Source organism: Larus michahellis, chromosome 19, assembly GCF_964199755.1.
Source record: "Larus michahellis chromosome 19, bLarMic1.1, whole genome shotgun sequence".
NCBI lineage: Eukaryota > Metazoa > Chordata > Aves > Charadriiformes > Laridae > Larus > Larus michahellis.
In genome coordinates this window covers 3,942,117-3,958,886 of record NC_133914.1, presented here as the reverse complement: position 1 = coordinate 3,958,886, position 16,770 = coordinate 3,942,117, and the positions used below count along the sequence as shown (strand labels likewise).

The 16,770-nt window shown below is 49.9% G+C and overlaps 1 protein-coding gene across 1 annotated transcript in view; it reads right to left on the bottom strand.

The window, feature by feature from the left end:
- The window catches only part of MAN1C1 (mannosidase alpha class 1C member 1), a 68,740-nt gene extending 57,413 nt beyond the window's left edge, over nucleotides 1-11,327 (bottom strand). Inside the window, exons 1-2 of the mRNA XM_074562811.1 lie at nucleotides 11,004-11,327; nucleotides 9,258-10,278 (exon numbers count right to left, since the gene is read on the bottom strand). Coding sequence (XP_074418912.1) covers nucleotides 9,258-9,833 — 576 coding nt within the window. The 5' untranslated portion in view covers nucleotides 9,834-10,278; nucleotides 11,004-11,327. The remainder of the gene's footprint in view (nucleotides 1-9,257; nucleotides 10,279-11,003) is intronic.
- Nucleotides 11,328-16,770: the final 5,443 nt, after the last annotated feature.

Genomic DNA, 16,770 nt, shown 5'->3' with positions numbered 1-16,770 from the left:
CTGCTTTATCCTACAGCAGCCAAGGAGCTGCCTTTCAAAAATCAATCTTTGGAATTATTCTACTGTGCAGCCACTGATGAGAGTGGGCAGATCCACACCCAGCAGCGACGATGTTCTGGTTGTTAGAGGGCTCACTGACACACAGAACAAATGTCTGGTGGATAAGATAATCAAATACAACTATGATGTTTCAGGACTGAGGAATCCTAATATGGTATCAGTATCGGACGAAGATCTTCAAGAAAGCCAAAACAGCACCAGAAATCATCCAAGGATTTGTTTGGGTTGATATAGCACAATGCTGAACTACCAACATAAATATGTGTCCTTCCTAGATAATTCCAGAGGAAAATGGAGGCTCAGAGGGAAGAGGAGCCAGAAGCATCCACATTTCCACTGGAAGCATTTTATTTGTGAGCTGTGCTGGCTAACCCAGACAGCAGAAGGGTTTCAGGATGGATGAAATGTGATTACATTATAATTATCTTTTGTTACTTTGCAAAGTACATGGTTATGCACTTTCTTTACTGTCCAGGGAAATCATGTTAACACAATTAGAGCAAGAACCCCGTTTTAAACACGGTTTGCTCGGACGTTACTAACATGGTTCCAATTCTCAGTACAGACAGTGTTCAGAGCCATCTTGCTCCATAAGTCAGTGGGAGTTCTGTCACCGACTTCTCTGAAGCGAGTACCAGCTCTTAGGGAAGAGACATTCTCTAGGATGCACCGAACATACAGCTTCACTGTATATCATCACCCTGTGCAAGTGCTGTTGGCATGATGAGATGCTGTAGAATTTCTAAATCTCTTGCATTTATTATTCTTTGCAGCCTTACTCTTAGGATATCGTTCCACTCACTAACAAACTAAAAGAGAGAGAAAAAAAAAAACAAAAAACCAACAGCTCTATGGCCACGCAATAGAAGTGTTGGAGGACAGATTAGAACTAATGAGTTCCTGGCTCCCATTCAATCACAACCATCAGAACAATTAGCTCAAATAAGCCCGAGAACTGTTTTCTGCTCGGCTGTTGTCTGCCCATCCTCCCCAGTAACTTCTGAGCTGGAAAACTTCAATCGGGTTTGACAGAGGGTAAAGGTCACAAAGAAACTGAAGTTCAGTGTAAATTGCCAGCAGAGTGGAGGAGAGACCCACAGAGTGCCCTGCTAAAGGTAGGGGAGCAGCACCAGCTCCTGCTCTGTTCAACCACAGCTCGCTGAGCAGCGGGCAGCTGTGGGTACCACGCACCTGGAGCTGGATCCTTACCCCTGGCCCACACAGCCGAGGGGGGATGCTGGGAAGGGCGACAGACACCACTGGGCAGGGGCAGATAACACAAAAGAGACCACAAACAGAGGGATGGGGAAAGCCACAAACTGCATGAGGAGGATCTAAGGATGGGTGTGGGTTTCTGCATGCAGGACTCCAATTCCTAGAAAGCCAGGCTCTGATACCTTTCTGCTAAGGGAATAAGTAAGTCTTAAGAGCACACTTTCCCTTTTCAAAGGCCATCGAGATCTCTCCTTTGATTCTAGTACACAGCAGATAGATACACACACACACAAGGAATTCTGCATCTTTGCTGTCAAGATAAGTAGATGCAAAAGAGAAACACTGAAGTCGCTTCAGTTTAGTGCAATCTCTAGCCATTACTTATGCTCCAGTGTCCTCCCAGGGAATGCTGAACCGCCCAAGAGGGACCAGTTTGGCTGCATATTAGCTTGCTGGATCAGGGATAAAAACAATTGTGCCCATTTTACAGAGATGCATATTGAATCCATACAGTGACATGATGAATCTGCCATCAGGAACAGAATCCAGGACCAAGTGTCCTGTTCTAATTAACAGTAGATGCTCTGCCCTCTTTAGTAAGAGTACAAATGAGTAACACCCCTGGCCCATAAATAGAGGATGTTTATTATCCAGTCCTTCAATGTTCCCACTGTGCTCTCTTTCCTACAGTGGTTTGGGTCCATCATGCACAACACACTCGCATTACGCACGGATCACTGACACCACTGCCCATGACAGCTTCTCTGGAGCCCTTCCAAAATATTGTGTCATATGATGAACTGAAGCACCAAGGGGATATGCAGTAAAGACAGAAATCATGGGAGTGTGTTCACTCCTCATGCCAAATCCATTCATAGTGCTCAGTGAAAAGTACTTTTTTGGGGAATGTAAATTTAGTCTCTTTCCTAAGTTTAAAAATTAGAATGCTCCAAGCACAAGATTTCCTCTTCCCACCCATGAAGTGAATACTCTTTCCTGCTTTCTCCTTTTGACAGCGTCATGTCAGTTTTATATTCAGAACTAAATGACAGACTGATCTAAGATACATTCTCCTCCCCCCCAGCCTCCTACCTAAAAACTGAATTGTTTTAAATACTGAAAAACATATTTGAAAACATCAAAACAAAATGATAAACAATCTAAACAATAATAGACTAATAGGGTAAAACAAACACGATTGATTAACATCATCTGGTAAAGCCTTGCATACAGATCCAAAGGAAAGAACACGACACAAAAATCCTTCTCCCATTAAGGGGCAGATTTAATTGTTGATTAAGAAGTTAATCAGGAGTCTATAAATGTTTTGTCTGGAAAGATGGAATCTTAACCTAGGTGACTGCGTTTTAGTAAATATTTGCACAACTGCATATACTCATTCCACAGACTGATGGCAGAACCGGGGGGTGACAGGGGCTCGGCACACCTCTGGTACCAGCCCTTCTCTTTATATTTGAGGCTTTTCAAAGAGCTTATGCGTATTTACTGAAGTAATTCAGCGACGTGTAGGTCCTGCACAACAGGCTGCTGTGTGTCCTGGAAACTCATTTCCCCATGTCCAGCACTTGCATTCAGTCATTATCCGTAATCTGCCCGGAGAGGTACACACGCCAACAGTTTTTCTGTTGTGCGAATAGTGCATTGTCTTTAAGTGGCAGTTTATAAACCAGTCTCACACGAAATTTAGTTGTTGTGGAACAAGTGCTTTCAGTGCTAGATTTTGCAGATAAGAACAAATGTTTTCAAATTGCACCATACTTCAGAATGCCCTCAGCTCCAGTAATATCAGTAATAGCGTGCACTAAGGTGTCATTGGCATCTCTAAGGCAAGCAGCACTCTAGCACAGGTCACAGCATGTGAAGCATTTTCTATACTCATGCATTATGCCAACAGAACAAGTATATTTTTAGTCAATTAACTGTATACCCTACAGCCGAAAGAGGCTGAGACAGGTTAGGTCTAAATTTTGTTTGCGTGAATCCACCAGAGCCTAGTGAAGCAAAAAAGCCACACTGTATGCACCATTTGTGGGATCTACAGTATAGTATCCTTTTTCACAGGTTCAGTAAATAAATGCATGAGAAGGAACATGGAGCAAAGGAAAATTACAGCAAGCCTGGAGCCAGCCAGTGCTTCAAACTGCAGAGAAATTCTCTCGTTGCAAAGGTATTTCTACTCCAGAGAAAGAATTATGATCCGATCACAGTATACCTGACTGGTTTGAGATCATCAGTTAGTCCATCATAATAAGTATTTTACTGAGAACAGTTTTCTTTACCCTCAGTGTCCAAAGTAAGTCTGATGGAAGTCACTGGATTTACCTCTGACCAGCACAAAGGATTAGATGTTTTCCACGGGTCTCAGTGAAAGATGTGCACGGGGAGCTGCAATTCCATCTAGAACTGTGCGTGGTGCAACTCATGTACTGAAACCACTGACAGATTAGATTATTTGCTTGTAGTACTGTTCATCCCCAAATTACACAAAGAAAAGGCATTTATTCCAAATGGAAGAATAGAAGCTGCACAGCGTAGGGAACGGAAGATGTCTGAAACCTTTTTACTGCTGGTTTCAGAAATGAGATGGCTCAGGGACGACCAGTAAATGTGATTCACAGCATTGTGCCAACAGGGCAATTGTAACTCAAACTGAGAACTGTTTTCAGCCCTGCTTTATATTAATTGGTGATCACAACCCAGCTCCAGGTGCTTATGCACCCCTGTAAAATCCCCTGAGAATAACCGCTGCTCGCCTCCAGGAAGGTGTGCGAGATGGAACGACCAGACACTTCTCCCACCAGGGGTCAGGGCTGCGGCACAAATTCAGAAGGAAAATGAGCAGCACTTCCCCAAAACACCCGCTTTCTCATCGCGGTCAGGACTGTCAAAACCACACAAAGGGAACTCGGCAACCAACAAGTAACCCTCCACAAAAACTGAGCTCCTGATAACATTTCTGTTTCTTGACAATTATCTTTTAGTGACAAACTGTCAAGATATTTGTGTTTAAAAGACTGATCTACCTTAATAGGTGCCTGCTAATCTGCAGAGTGATGCAGTGTGCAACTGTGTGCACGGACTCTGACGGCCTTCTTCCCCCCGGGGTCTGATTTTCGAAAGCAAATACATCTTTAGAGCTGTGTTAAAAGAGGACAGCAGACAGAAAGGTGAGGCAAATGAAGGTGGAGACAGGAAGGAAAGCCAGGATGAAGAGAACTGCACTGTAAAATAAATAGGCTTCAGTATTACTAATCCAGAGGAAATGAATGCATGTGTCAAACCCAAGGGTACAATCCCAGCAGAGGACTAAAAGCCTGCCTGAATTTGACATATTCCCTTATTTGAACGGGACAAAGGACACCGTCAGGTTAAGGTATGAGGTATTCTCAGACATTAGGCATGGAAACTTGCCTTTTGCACCCAAAGAGGAAAAGAAAAACCAGTAAATCTCTTCCACTGTTCATATTTTTCTCACATCTCATGACTGCAAGTAACTCACTAGCTTAATTGCCTTGATGGACACTTTCTGGTCCAGCTGGTTACAGTGCTTGTCCTTAAGCACTGGATGGCATTAGTAGGGTTGGTATAAAAATACTTTAGAGGAATGCTGTTCTCTCTCCCCACCACTCCCCTACCTATAAGACCCATGAAGCCAACACAGCAACAGTACAGCAAGAAGCAGTCTGTTTTGCTTCATCCATCATCAGCAAAACTGTCAGCTCAGCTCCAACAGCAAAATCTTTATTACTGGTTATGATGCAAAAGGCAGAAACCACACGGTCTGATTTCCCCAGATCTGAGGCTGAGTTTGCAGTATCGGCAGTTGGAGGGGAAATCATTTTGACTTTGCACTGAGCCAATTTGATCTGGAAATTGTTGAGAGTGAATAAATATGGAATCCCACTGTGGCATTTCTACAGTCACTTTCCGACTACAACCACTTTTTTTTTTTTTTCCAACATTAGCGATTAGTATTTGGCACATGTAAAAAAAATAGTTATTCCCTGAAACCATGCATGACTGATCAATTGCAGAACTAATACGTTTTTCAGAGGTCAGTTTAAGAGATGAATAATCCCAGGCCCTTTTAAATTTCCCAACCTGTAGCATGGGGAGATTGTTACTTGGTTTTATTGCAGTTTTCTTTAAAAGGTCAGAGTGCCCCCAATCCTCAGCTGCCCACAGTAACGCACAGCAGTATATCCTAGGCAATCCTCCAGATGACCGATGACCTTTTGCAGCAAGCAGTCTGTGCAGCGCAGGTGCTCTCTTTTTTTCCTTCTCAGAAAAACAACTGCTTATTGACTCCGGGCTGGTCTTTAAAAAGGTAAGTTGAACCTAAGAAGCCTGCCACTCTGCCAAGTTACCCCTCAGTGCAAAGCAGCATACCTGCATACACACATCAGCTCAGCTCACTGCAGCGCTTATTTCTTTTAACAGACTTCTACATGCCATTTCAACTTGCTGATCCACCTCTTCTCCTTTCAGCACTACTAGGAAACGCGGCACTCAAAGCATGCAAGTCGAGCCAGAATCCTTAAATCTGCAAACAGCTCCAGTGCCCCTAGCGCGGCTCAGAGCTTTCCCAAACACCAGTAAAGTGGGAGACACCACAGTGGTGGGTTTCACACTCAGGACAACACTGTCTTTTAAGCAGAAAAAGTCTAGCAGGGCTACGTTAGTCAACGCTTTCCACATATAACAGTCAAGAAATTAATGACACACCCTCTTCTTTGGCTGAAGCATCAAGCGGCTTAGAGGCTGGGTGGGAAAGAGCAGACACTCGCTCAAACCTTCCGCTCAGACTGAAGGGTCCTACGGAAAAATAGAAGGCTCCAAGTCTCTAGGTTGGGCACCAGCCCTAGTCTTTGATCATGCACCCGTTCCTTCTCCTGGCTTTCATCTAGGCTTTGGCAGATGGGGGAAAAAAAATAAAATCAACAAGTCTCACCCATACCCATCCTCCCTGTTACAGAGGTGCTGACCTGTAAGAATGGCCTAAGGGGAGAAAAAAAAAACAACCAAAACTTTAAGTCCCAGGACAGCTTGGAACACATTTAACAAATTACAGAGCTTAAAGCCTGGAATAAAAAGGAGAGAAAAGCTACTTGCTGCTACTGCACACACCACCTTAAAACGGCCAGCAAACCCCTGCTGGCGTCTCTCACATCATGTGAAGAGTATTTGCTAACCCAAATGCTGTATCATGACTTGACTTATTTCTGCCTTGCAAATTTTCTCACCCATCTGTTTCTTTCTCTGCAGTGTTTGTCTTCTAACCTCTCTCGATTTGTTTTCTTCATGTCCTTTTGATTCGCAAAAAAAGGACACACCTTATCTCTTCCACAGGCTGCACCACCATCCCTTGTTTTGCACATTCAGTCTCATATCTCAGCACCATATTTGTTTCTCTCTCTCTTTCTGAATAAATAGAAGTGCAGGCACTTTTAAGGAATAAGGGCTCTGTTTGAAAAGTAATTAGCCGTCAGCATAAAACTAGTATTTATGGATTCTCATCCTTGAAAAAAATCTAACTCTGCTACACGGCACTGATTATGGCTGTTATAAACAGATGGGGCTGAATCCATACAACTTGCAATAATCTCATATTTAAAAAATAATTAACTACAAATAAAGGACTGAATTCCACTAGCTTTCATAAATTTGTTTTCCAATTTGATTTGTTTGTACGGAGTGGAAGCTGGGTTATTCAGGGCTGTGGGGCTATCCTAGCATACCTTGAAAAGCGGGAGCCTGTGGCGTTTTCAAGCACACGCTCCGCAACTCCCAAGCACACGAGAGGGCTGGGTACTGGAATATTCTGAACCCCCTGCAGCCGAGATGCAGAACGAAAGGATGGCTCAACCACACCGGGGATCCTAAAGAAACCCAGCACCCCTGGGTGTGCTGTGTCTGGTTGCCTGGCAAAGAAGTTGGAATGTTACCAGCGGTGCAGCCTTCGTTTTAATGACTGACAGAGATATCAGGAGGGGAGGTTTAAAAAACCTGTTTTTAAAACACAGGTTACAGCAGATGAAAGCCCTCAGTGTGTTATTCTTTGACTTCATTCTCCGTTCAACTTGGGGCAGCATCGTTGCTGAATGCCTTCACTTCTGTGAGAGAACCAACCCCGCAAATTTATACTCTGCTTAATTAAATCCATGCATTTTACTTGTTGGCACCTCTTGCTAGACCAAAATTCGCTCCAAGTTGGTTATCCATCATAGCAAAAGATACGACAAACACAATCGGATACTACACCGGAATCTATAGCTCTCGGTTAACTAGGTCACAGATTGCTCTGCAACGTTCGCAAGGCTGCCAGGCTTTTATGCAGGAACTGGAGGCAACAGGCCAAATTTTGCCCCGTTCCGCCCCTGTAACCCCGCGAGGAGGTTACCCAGGCTCAGCGGGGTCTATGCGAGGGCAGCTTCAGGTCGCTGTTAGCAGGTAACAAGTCCCCAGACAGCTCCACCCGGAGCGACAACACGATTTACAGGGACAGGCAGCCTCATGCCTCCTCCCCGACGCCCGCAGGGCCACGTCCCGGCCGCCCCTCCATCCCCACGGACCAGCGCAAGTTTCATCATCCAGCAGCTTTTGTGCAAAGCGGCCAGGTTTACAGCCATACCCCGGGAGGCAGCCTCCTGCACAAAGGCAGGCACCTCCTGCCAAGCAAGTTTTGTTTTTTTCCCCTAATAACCAGACTGAAATTTCCCTTTGCCTAATTTCAGCTCTTTCATTTCCAGTCACACCCTGTCAGGCTGCCCTAGCGTTTCCTCTCCGGTGAGAGGAGGTGTGTGCAGGCGCCGACAGCCGTGTGCGCCCGCCGACACTTGGCAGGCGCGGGGCCACGCTGCAGGACACCCCCACGGAAAGGGACACCCCCCGATTTCTGTCCCCTTCCTTGGGAAAAGGGGGGAGAAAGGGGCACGAGGGGCCTGTGTGGGAAATGTGGGCAAGGCTGGGGAAGTGAGGGGTGTGTGAGGAGAGTGGGGGCAACGAGGAGAGGACGAGGTTGTGAGGGGACGGAGAGGGCTGACTGAGGGGGAACATGGCCGTGAGGGGACGGAGAGGGCTGACTGAGGGGGAACATGGCCGTGAGGGGACGGAGAGGGCTGACTGAGGGGGAACATGGCCGTGAGGGGACGGAGAGGGCTGACTGAGGGGGAACATGGCCGTGAGGGGACGGAGAGGGCTGACTGAGGGGGAACATGGCCGTGAGGGGACGGAGAGGGCTGACTGAGGGGGGACATGGCCGTGAGGGGACGGTGAGGTCTGACTGAGGGGGGACATGGCCGTGAGGGGATGGTGAGGTCTGACTGAGGGGGGACACCGCTTTAAGGGGATGGCAAAGGCTGACTGAGGGGGAACATGGCCATGAGGGAACAGTGAGGGCTGACTGAGGGGGAACACAGCTGTGAGGGGATGGTGAGGTCTGACTGAGGGGGAACATGGCCATGAGGGGATGGTGAGGTCTGACTGAGGGGGGACACCGCTTTAAGGGGATGGCAAAGGCTGACTGAGGGGGAACATGGCCATGAGGGAACAGTGAGGGCTGACTGAGGGGGGACACCGCTTTAAGGGGATGGTAAAGGCTGACTGAGGGGGAACATGGCCATGAGGGGATGGTGAGGGCTGACTGAGGGGGAACACAGCTGTGAGGGGATGGTGAGGGCTGACTGAGGGGGAACACGGCTGTGAGGGGACAGCAAAGGCTCACTGAGGGGGCACATGGCCGTGACAGAACAGTGAGGGCTGACTGGGGGCGCGACACGGCCATGAGGGGATGGTGAGGTCTGACTGAGGGGGGACATGGCTGTGAGGGGACACCGAAGGCACACTGAGGGGGGACATGGCCTTGAAGGGACAGTGAGGAGTGACTGAGGGGGGACACAGCTGTGAAGGGATGCTGAGAGCTAAGGGGGGGAACACGGCCGTGAGGCGCGGGGGCTCCTCACCTCTTTAATCTTCATCCTGCGGGCACGGGTCTCGGGGTCCTCGCTGGGCCGCCTGCCCCGCACCGGGTGTCGGAGGCTCCGGCAGAACCGCTGGTAGTCGAAGCGGAACGGAGCTCGCGTCTCCCGGGCGGAGGGAGCCCCGGTGGCGGGCTCGGCTCGCCCTTCGCCGCCCTGCACCTGCTGCCGGGAGCCCGGCGCGGTGTGCGCCGGAGGGCCGGCCATGCGGGCGGCGGTGCGGAGCTTCTCCCGGAGGCGGCGGGGGGCGGCGGGGCTAGCGTGGCGGGGCTCGGCGGCGGCGGGGGGGCTGCGGGGCAGGTCGGTGTCGCGGGTGGAAGATGAGGAGGCGGAGGAGGAGGAGGAGGCGGAGGAAGAAGAGGAGGAGGCGGCGGAGGCGGTGGCCCGGCGGGGCAAGAAGAGGCGCTTGAAGCGGGAGGAATCGGGCAGGAGGAAGAGGGCCCCGAAGCACAGCGTGAGCAGGCCCGAGAGGAAGAGCAGGAACAGGAACTTCTGCGGCAGCCGCAGCCCCAGCGCCGCCGGCCAGCCCGGCATGCCCGGCAGCTTCCGCAGCACCACCATGGGGCACCGGATCGCGGCGGCCGGGCGGGCTCCGCCGCCACCCCCGGGGAGTACCGTCTGGCTTCTGCGGCGAAAGGCTCAGGGGTGCCCCCCCGCAGCACCGGCTGGAGCGGACGCCTTCAGCGGGCACCGCCGGCGGGTGACACGTGGATGGCTCCGGAGCGGGCTGAGCCGCGGGGCCCCGCCGCTGCCCGGGGTCCTTGCCCGAGTGGCTCGCAGGGCGCGGAGCGGCGGTTCAGTGTCCCCCGTTCCGGCATGAAGGCGGCGGCGAGCGCATCCCGCCGGAGCCGTGCGGCGGAGCGGCAGGGCTTGGCTGGGCTGCTCCCGGCGACGGTCCCCCGGGGCTGGCTCCCCGCCGGACGGATGCTGTCGGGCTGGCTCAGGGAGCGGTACCGAGGAGGTGCGATCCCTTCTCTCTAGGCGGTGGGTTCATGCTGCAGCATTCCTGCGAGGCGGGGGAGATAAGAACGCCTTCATTCAATACCAAGACGAATGCAGCCGGCATTGTAAGCCTTTGTCCCGGAGTGTCTGCCGCCTCCCCAGCCGTTCCCCCTCCCTCCAGCCACACTAGGTCGTTTCCCTCTATCCGGACTTGCCATCAACTCTCTGCCCTGCGAGCAGCTCCCAGCTCGACACCATCCCCTACAGCTCCGGGCTCTTCTGGCGGGGCAGCCCTGGGGCCGAGAGGAGGATCCGGGAGGCGCAGGGTGCCCAGGGACAGAGCGCAGGGTGGAAGGGACGGGGCTGCTCCGCTCCTCACCAGGCTGCCAGGGGCTGTCTGCGCCCGCAGAGGGCTGGAGGCGACAGGGCTGCAAACAAGCCAAGCGGAAAGCTCGGCTAGGGCTAAGTTTCTTGAGGAAAAAGATCTACGGATTTTGTTTTTGCTAAACGGATCGCGGCGAATTCACCCTTTCTTCCAAATCGCTACTTCGCTGTTAAGAGTTATTCATTCCCCTCACACCTTACGTGCGCTGGAAGAGACAGAGCTCAACTTTCAGACCACGAAGAAAGCACGCAGAACCACTTTCAAAAAGCACCAGGCGTTTTTAAAGACCTACCTACGAGCCCCAAATCACCCCTATTCCTTCGGGCAGGCTCGGCGCTGCCCCCCAGACACGCCGTCGCACCCGTTCAGCGGACGCTTGCCTACCCCCAGCCCTGTTTACTCACCCCTCTGACAAATCCAAGCCACTCTGGGTCCTACAGTGACACAAATCTTCTCAGTCCTGCCTGCGCACCTCACAAGCGAGAGCCCCTCGCTGCTGTCAGCGCTCGCAAAGCCCCCGTTAAATCACGAGGAGGAAGAGGCTGCCTGCCTGCCGGGCTCTCCAGGGAGCGGCTGCTCTCTCCTGCCCATCCGAGCATCCAGGAGGGAAGTACCTAACTGCACCAAGCTACTTAGAGGCCTCTGCTTTTCACCACCGCTCCTCCCCGCCGAACGGGACCCGCCGGGATGCGCTGCCCGCACCGCCCGCCGCTGCCGCTCACTGCGACAGCGCCGCCAGCCCCGCCCCTCGCCCCGCCCCTCCTCCTGCCAACGGTCACTCGAGGCGCCGCGCCAGCCAATCAGCCCTCGGGACGCGCTCCGCCCTCGCTCGCTATTGGCTAACTGGTGGAGCCGGGCCGCGCCCGTTGGCTCTTCCAAACGCCAGGAAAACCGGGAGAGCCGCCCGCTTGTTTACCACACTTGCCCGTCTCGAGCTGGGGGAGTGCTTCGCCCCGCCCCTTTCCTCCAGCCGGCCTTCCATTGGCTGCGAGGCATGCCCCATCCCCGCTGCGATTGGCGGACGGGGGGGCCCCGCTCCTTTAAATAGGGGCTGTGGGAGCAAGTCGGTTCAGATTGTTGTGAGGGCTTGTCGGTGAGTGGTGCGGCGGTTGTTGCTTTGCTTAACCTCAGCTACTGTGAGGGCTCTTGAGGGGTTGGATTTAACCGCGCAGCCCCCATAGCCTGCCCCTTGAGGGCTGGCATGTGCTGTAGGGTCAAAACCCCCAGGAAGGACCATGTCCCGGAGGCCGGTTGTGGTGGCTCATCCCTGACCACGGGCTGGGGCCTCAGAGAGAGGCCGGAGATGGTTTGGGAACCACCTTCCTGCACATAAAACTGTCCTTCCTGGGTTTTACAAGCCCGAAGTCAACTGAAACACATCTGAATCCCAAATACTTAAGCTCATCACACACCTTAACCTTCCATGTACCGTACAAGAACCAACCAAATATGACAGTCGCCCTGTGAGGTAATGCCATAGCAGAGGTGAAGATGAGGAACCAAAGTGTTTCTACTCATAAATGTTAAAAAAAAAAAAAAAACAACCAAAAATCTACAGAATTAGCAACAAAAGAGGAAAAAAGGGGCACCACCCAAAACCAAAGGCATCTGAAACTGCTCAGAAATGGGGCTGGATAGGCGGAGGAGGTGATCAGAGCTGGTTTCTGGGTGCTGTGAGGGCAAAGAGTGACAGCAGGAAGAGGCTCACAGGAAAGGGTGAACTGCCGCCACCGAAGCATTGCTGTGACTAAACTTGGAAGAGCTAAAAGAGAACATTTTGTAGGCTGGAAAGGAGCTGGAGCTGCGAGGAAAGGAATCATCTGCTGTTTGCGTCTTCCTGTGCTCAGTGAGCTCCTTCGTCGTAAATAACTGAACACCACAGGAAAGAAATACCTGCTCCTGTTGCAGGGTCTGAACATTGCCAGGCCCCACATTTTGGACTGTACAGCTGAGAATCAGTCGTGTTGTCGTTTTCCTGTGAAAAGTGCTATAAGCGGTACAAAGCAGGCAGCAGAGGAGCTGGGCTCGGGAGCCACTATTGATCCGGCTGTGCCCAAGGCTGGCCATCGTCCCGCCTTACCCTTCCTTACACCCACTGCAGGTTTTCATCGAGTCAAAATAAAACTCAAAAGCAAGCCTTGTGCTTTTAGCTGTCTGGTGGCTGCCCGGCGGACCTTGAAGGCAACCACCCTCGGAGGCGAATTTGCATCTTGATTATTTGGTTTTTTTGAAATGCGTCCTCTGAACCGTCCCCCCCTGGTTTTGCAGGCAGAGGGAGATGGAGATGCGGGCACCATCTCCCAGCCGCCATGTGGGGTTGGGTTTCCTCCGGAGCATCTGCTCGAGGATCTCCGAGCCCTCCACACATCTGCTCTCCCTTCCTGGCCCTGGAGCTGCCCCAGCAGGGAGAGGGGAACAGATTTGGCCCCTCCATTTTGGCAGGTCACGCTGGAGCCTCACTGAGCACAGCAGATGCTCTGCAAGCTCCTTGGAGCCCAGGGGAGCTCCTTACAAAGGATGGTTTAGTTTGGTGCTTTGCACGCCTTCGCAGGGCAGCTTGGAAGGGGGAAAAGCCTAAAAGCCAGCTGCCAGCTCCATTATTTGGAGCATCGATGCATTTGGGAGGGCTTTTACTGCTGCCCTGCCTTGCGCATTTATCAGTGGTCCCCCAGGGGCCAGCAAGAGGCCATCGCTCCATGGGCTTCCATCATCCCAACACCTCACACCCTGCCTTGGCCTCCAACTGAATGGAAATAATCCTTCACCCCTCCTCCCATCTCCTGGTCCCTGGGGAGACCTCAAGCAGCAGGCTGCATTTTCTCTCAGCCTTATAAGAAAAACAAACCAACCAACAAACAAAAAGCCCCAACAAACCGAAAACCTCCGCTGTTGCAGTGGTGGTCCCTTGATCTTCTTACGGACGGCCCCAGGACCAAAAAGGTTAGGTAGCTCTGCTTTCTGAGAGGATTTGGGGGCATCAAGGAGGATAATAAAATCTACAGCTGAGAACAAACCAAAGGGATAATAAAATAGACAGTTCTGAACAAACCGAAAGGCTATGCCTAGCTCCTCATTTTCTACAGCAGTGATAGAAAAGTTGAAGGCTTATCTTTTAATTAAGTTAAATTAAGAAATCTTTTTGTTTTGCTTTGTGTTTAGCATAACATTGTCTTGAAGGTAAATGCTTAGAAATTAAAGGTTTTCTAAATTAGGTTAAATTAAGATATCATTCTTCTTAAAGAAGACAAAGCATTGTCTTCAAGGTAAATGTTTAATTAAATTTTTAAAGCCATTTAGTCTGTGTAATAATAAGACTGAGAGCCCAGTCTCTGTGTATGACTGCATTTCCAGACATAAGCCAAATAAATTGAGAAATTGGTGTTGAAGGAGTTAGGAGGCAGAGTGTAATTACTGGAAAGATGGGGGTCCTACTGCATTCTGATTCTTATTTTTAGCAGGACTGCAAGAAATAATTTGGAGAAAATTACTTTTTTTATGGCCATAAGAAAAATAGGATTTAATATCTACCTTTCTGTGAGGAAGAAAACTACAGAGTGATAGATAATACTCGAGGCAAAAGAGTTTGGCAAGATAATTACGCTCAAGCCTCCAGCCTGTCTTTTAGAGTAAGCTTGATTTTTTTCTCCCCCCACCTCTCACTGTAGAAAATGCTCCCATTCTGGCTGCCGGAGTGGCTGGGATGTCTCTCCTGCTGGAATAGCGCTCAAGTTTTTAGCCAGAAAGCCCTCTCTGACTCTCAGAACCACTCAAACCTGTGATTTTTAGGCATCGCGGCCATGAAAGGATGGAGCAGGCAGATGGAAGAAAGTCTCTGTATTGCTGGCAGACAGCTTCGGAGTTAACAGAGTTAGTTTAGGGTAAAAAAAAAAAAAAAGAAGAAAAGACAACCAACCCAACATCCCAGTTTTGTTTCATTGAAGTGGAAAGGGATAGTACATTTAAATGCATCCTTAAAACAGGGCAGCCTCAGCATGTAAACCACATGCCTAAGCTTTGTTGATAGCTACTACAAAGTATAGATAGTGACAACAAAACCTGGTGAAATTGCCAGCTTTAAAAAGGACGGAATCCTTTACCTCCGCAAGAACAAGCCCGACAGTTGACAGAACAAGGTGCCGTCTTTTCGGCGCGCAGTTACAAGATTTCTGACACTTTTACCGTGGCGTGGAGCCTCATTTGTGGCTCGGGTTTCCAAGGCCTCATCTTCGGAGCTGCCGAGCCGCCCACTGGGACCGCAGGGCTCACGCTGAGTGGGACACTGGCTGTTCCCACCCCGGGCTCTTACCCACGCGTGACACGTTTTTGGGGAGGACAAAGCTTCTGAGGCATCTTCCCTCTCCGTACAGCCCCAAGGCTGCTTTTCCTCACCTGCAAGAAGCAATGTCTAACGTCTGTTTAAAGGCTTAGATGTGCGTGGGCTGTCAGGCCCACCGCAGCAACCGTCATTTTGTGATCAGATACAGGGAAATCCATACATTTAAACCGGCTGATACATTATGCAAACAGCCACCCTAAACTTTGGCGAAGCGGGGCTCATCTACACGCAGTGAGAATGAGCGAAACAATCCCTGATGGCCTGTAATGACTCAGGACAGAAGAGATCTGTCTGATATTGATTATTTTACGGTTTTAGAAATACAAGCAGAGGACACGAGGCTCCTGAGAAGCCTAGATAATTAGGAACTTCGTTATCTGCTATGTGAAAGTGGGTTGCAGTTTGCCAGCATAGGTAGTAGCTTGCTTTTAGCCTAGGAGAGTGTGCTGCTGCCTTGCGTTACTTAAGGAACAGGGAGTGAAAAGCATGATTGCTTGTTAGATTAGACCGTGTGCTGATGGATTACTGGGGTTGGTAGGAGGTATTCTAAGACACTTGAAAGGCTAAATTGTATGGCAACCATGGCAATGTCACCTAGAGAGGGAGGATATATAGCCCAAATGACTTCAGCCAACAGAGTAAGTTCCCTCCAGCCGCAGCCTGGAGTACCAACCTATATATGGTGTGAGAAAACTAATGTGTGAACTGGGCGATAAAGGTGTAGAAAGACATATTTAAGGCATGACTCTTCGGAGCAGCCATTGTCCTTCTCTTCCAGACGATCCCATCGGCATCTATTGACCACCTTGTGCTGCCAGGGAAGCGGTTTAGAGGCTGCGAGTAACAAGAACAGATAAACTAGTAGTGGGTTTTGCCCTGGTTTCATTGAGTTTGTGCTGTGCGGGCAGTTTTCACGTGATAATTTTCATGTGCTAAACCTGCAAAGTGAGGGCCTGTTGAGCCCCCTCATCTTTTTACCAGTGAGGAGTGAATGGCAGATGCAGAGAAGGCAGCTACCTTCTCCCTGTGAAGCGGTTCAAATGCAGCGACAGCCAAATTCGGAATACAGCAAATAGCATATTTAGCCCCCAAACCTCTGAATTGAGAAGCATCATCATGCACCGATCTGCAGGTTTGACTGATTTTCTTTTAACTCCACATTCATACATACGAGATATTAATTATCTGAATTAAGACTCGCATTCAGGGATGCACGGAAGCCTCACCGAGAATTCAAATGGCAATTCTTCGCTGGCAGGAGAAAGAGAGACATCCGCACAACATAAAACCTACCACCACCTCAGCCAGAATTACCAGTTGTTTTTTTTTTTTTTTTTTTTTTTTTTTTAAAAAAAAGCGGGGGGGGAAGCTATTCACATCAATAACAACCCGTTCTGTGTCTCTTAAACCAGAATTGGGTAGGAATGAGCTTTCACAAGAGGGAGAATCTTGCTTAATTATGGTAAAGGTCTACGTCTCAACAATCCTACCTCTTCTGCATCAGAGAAAATATAAAACAAGATGAAAACAAGAGAAACACAGCATAAGGTGCATGGAGGAAAGAGCAGAAACAGTTCTAGTTTGTTACTTTCTTGTAACACCCTGTGGCTAATGTAGCAGGCTGCACAAGTTGGTTTTTTCATTAAACTTGGCATCATCAGAACGACTGTATTCCATTTTCCCCTACGTCAGTGAGATAAGGCCCACAAGAATGCAATGAATTTGCTGTTGTGAATGTGGAGCAACATCCTATTTTAGATGGCTTCAGAAATAAGATCCCAAGTGGAAAACATCTAAGAATAAGTTTCAGAAAAAGAGTTGACTTGTCAATAAAA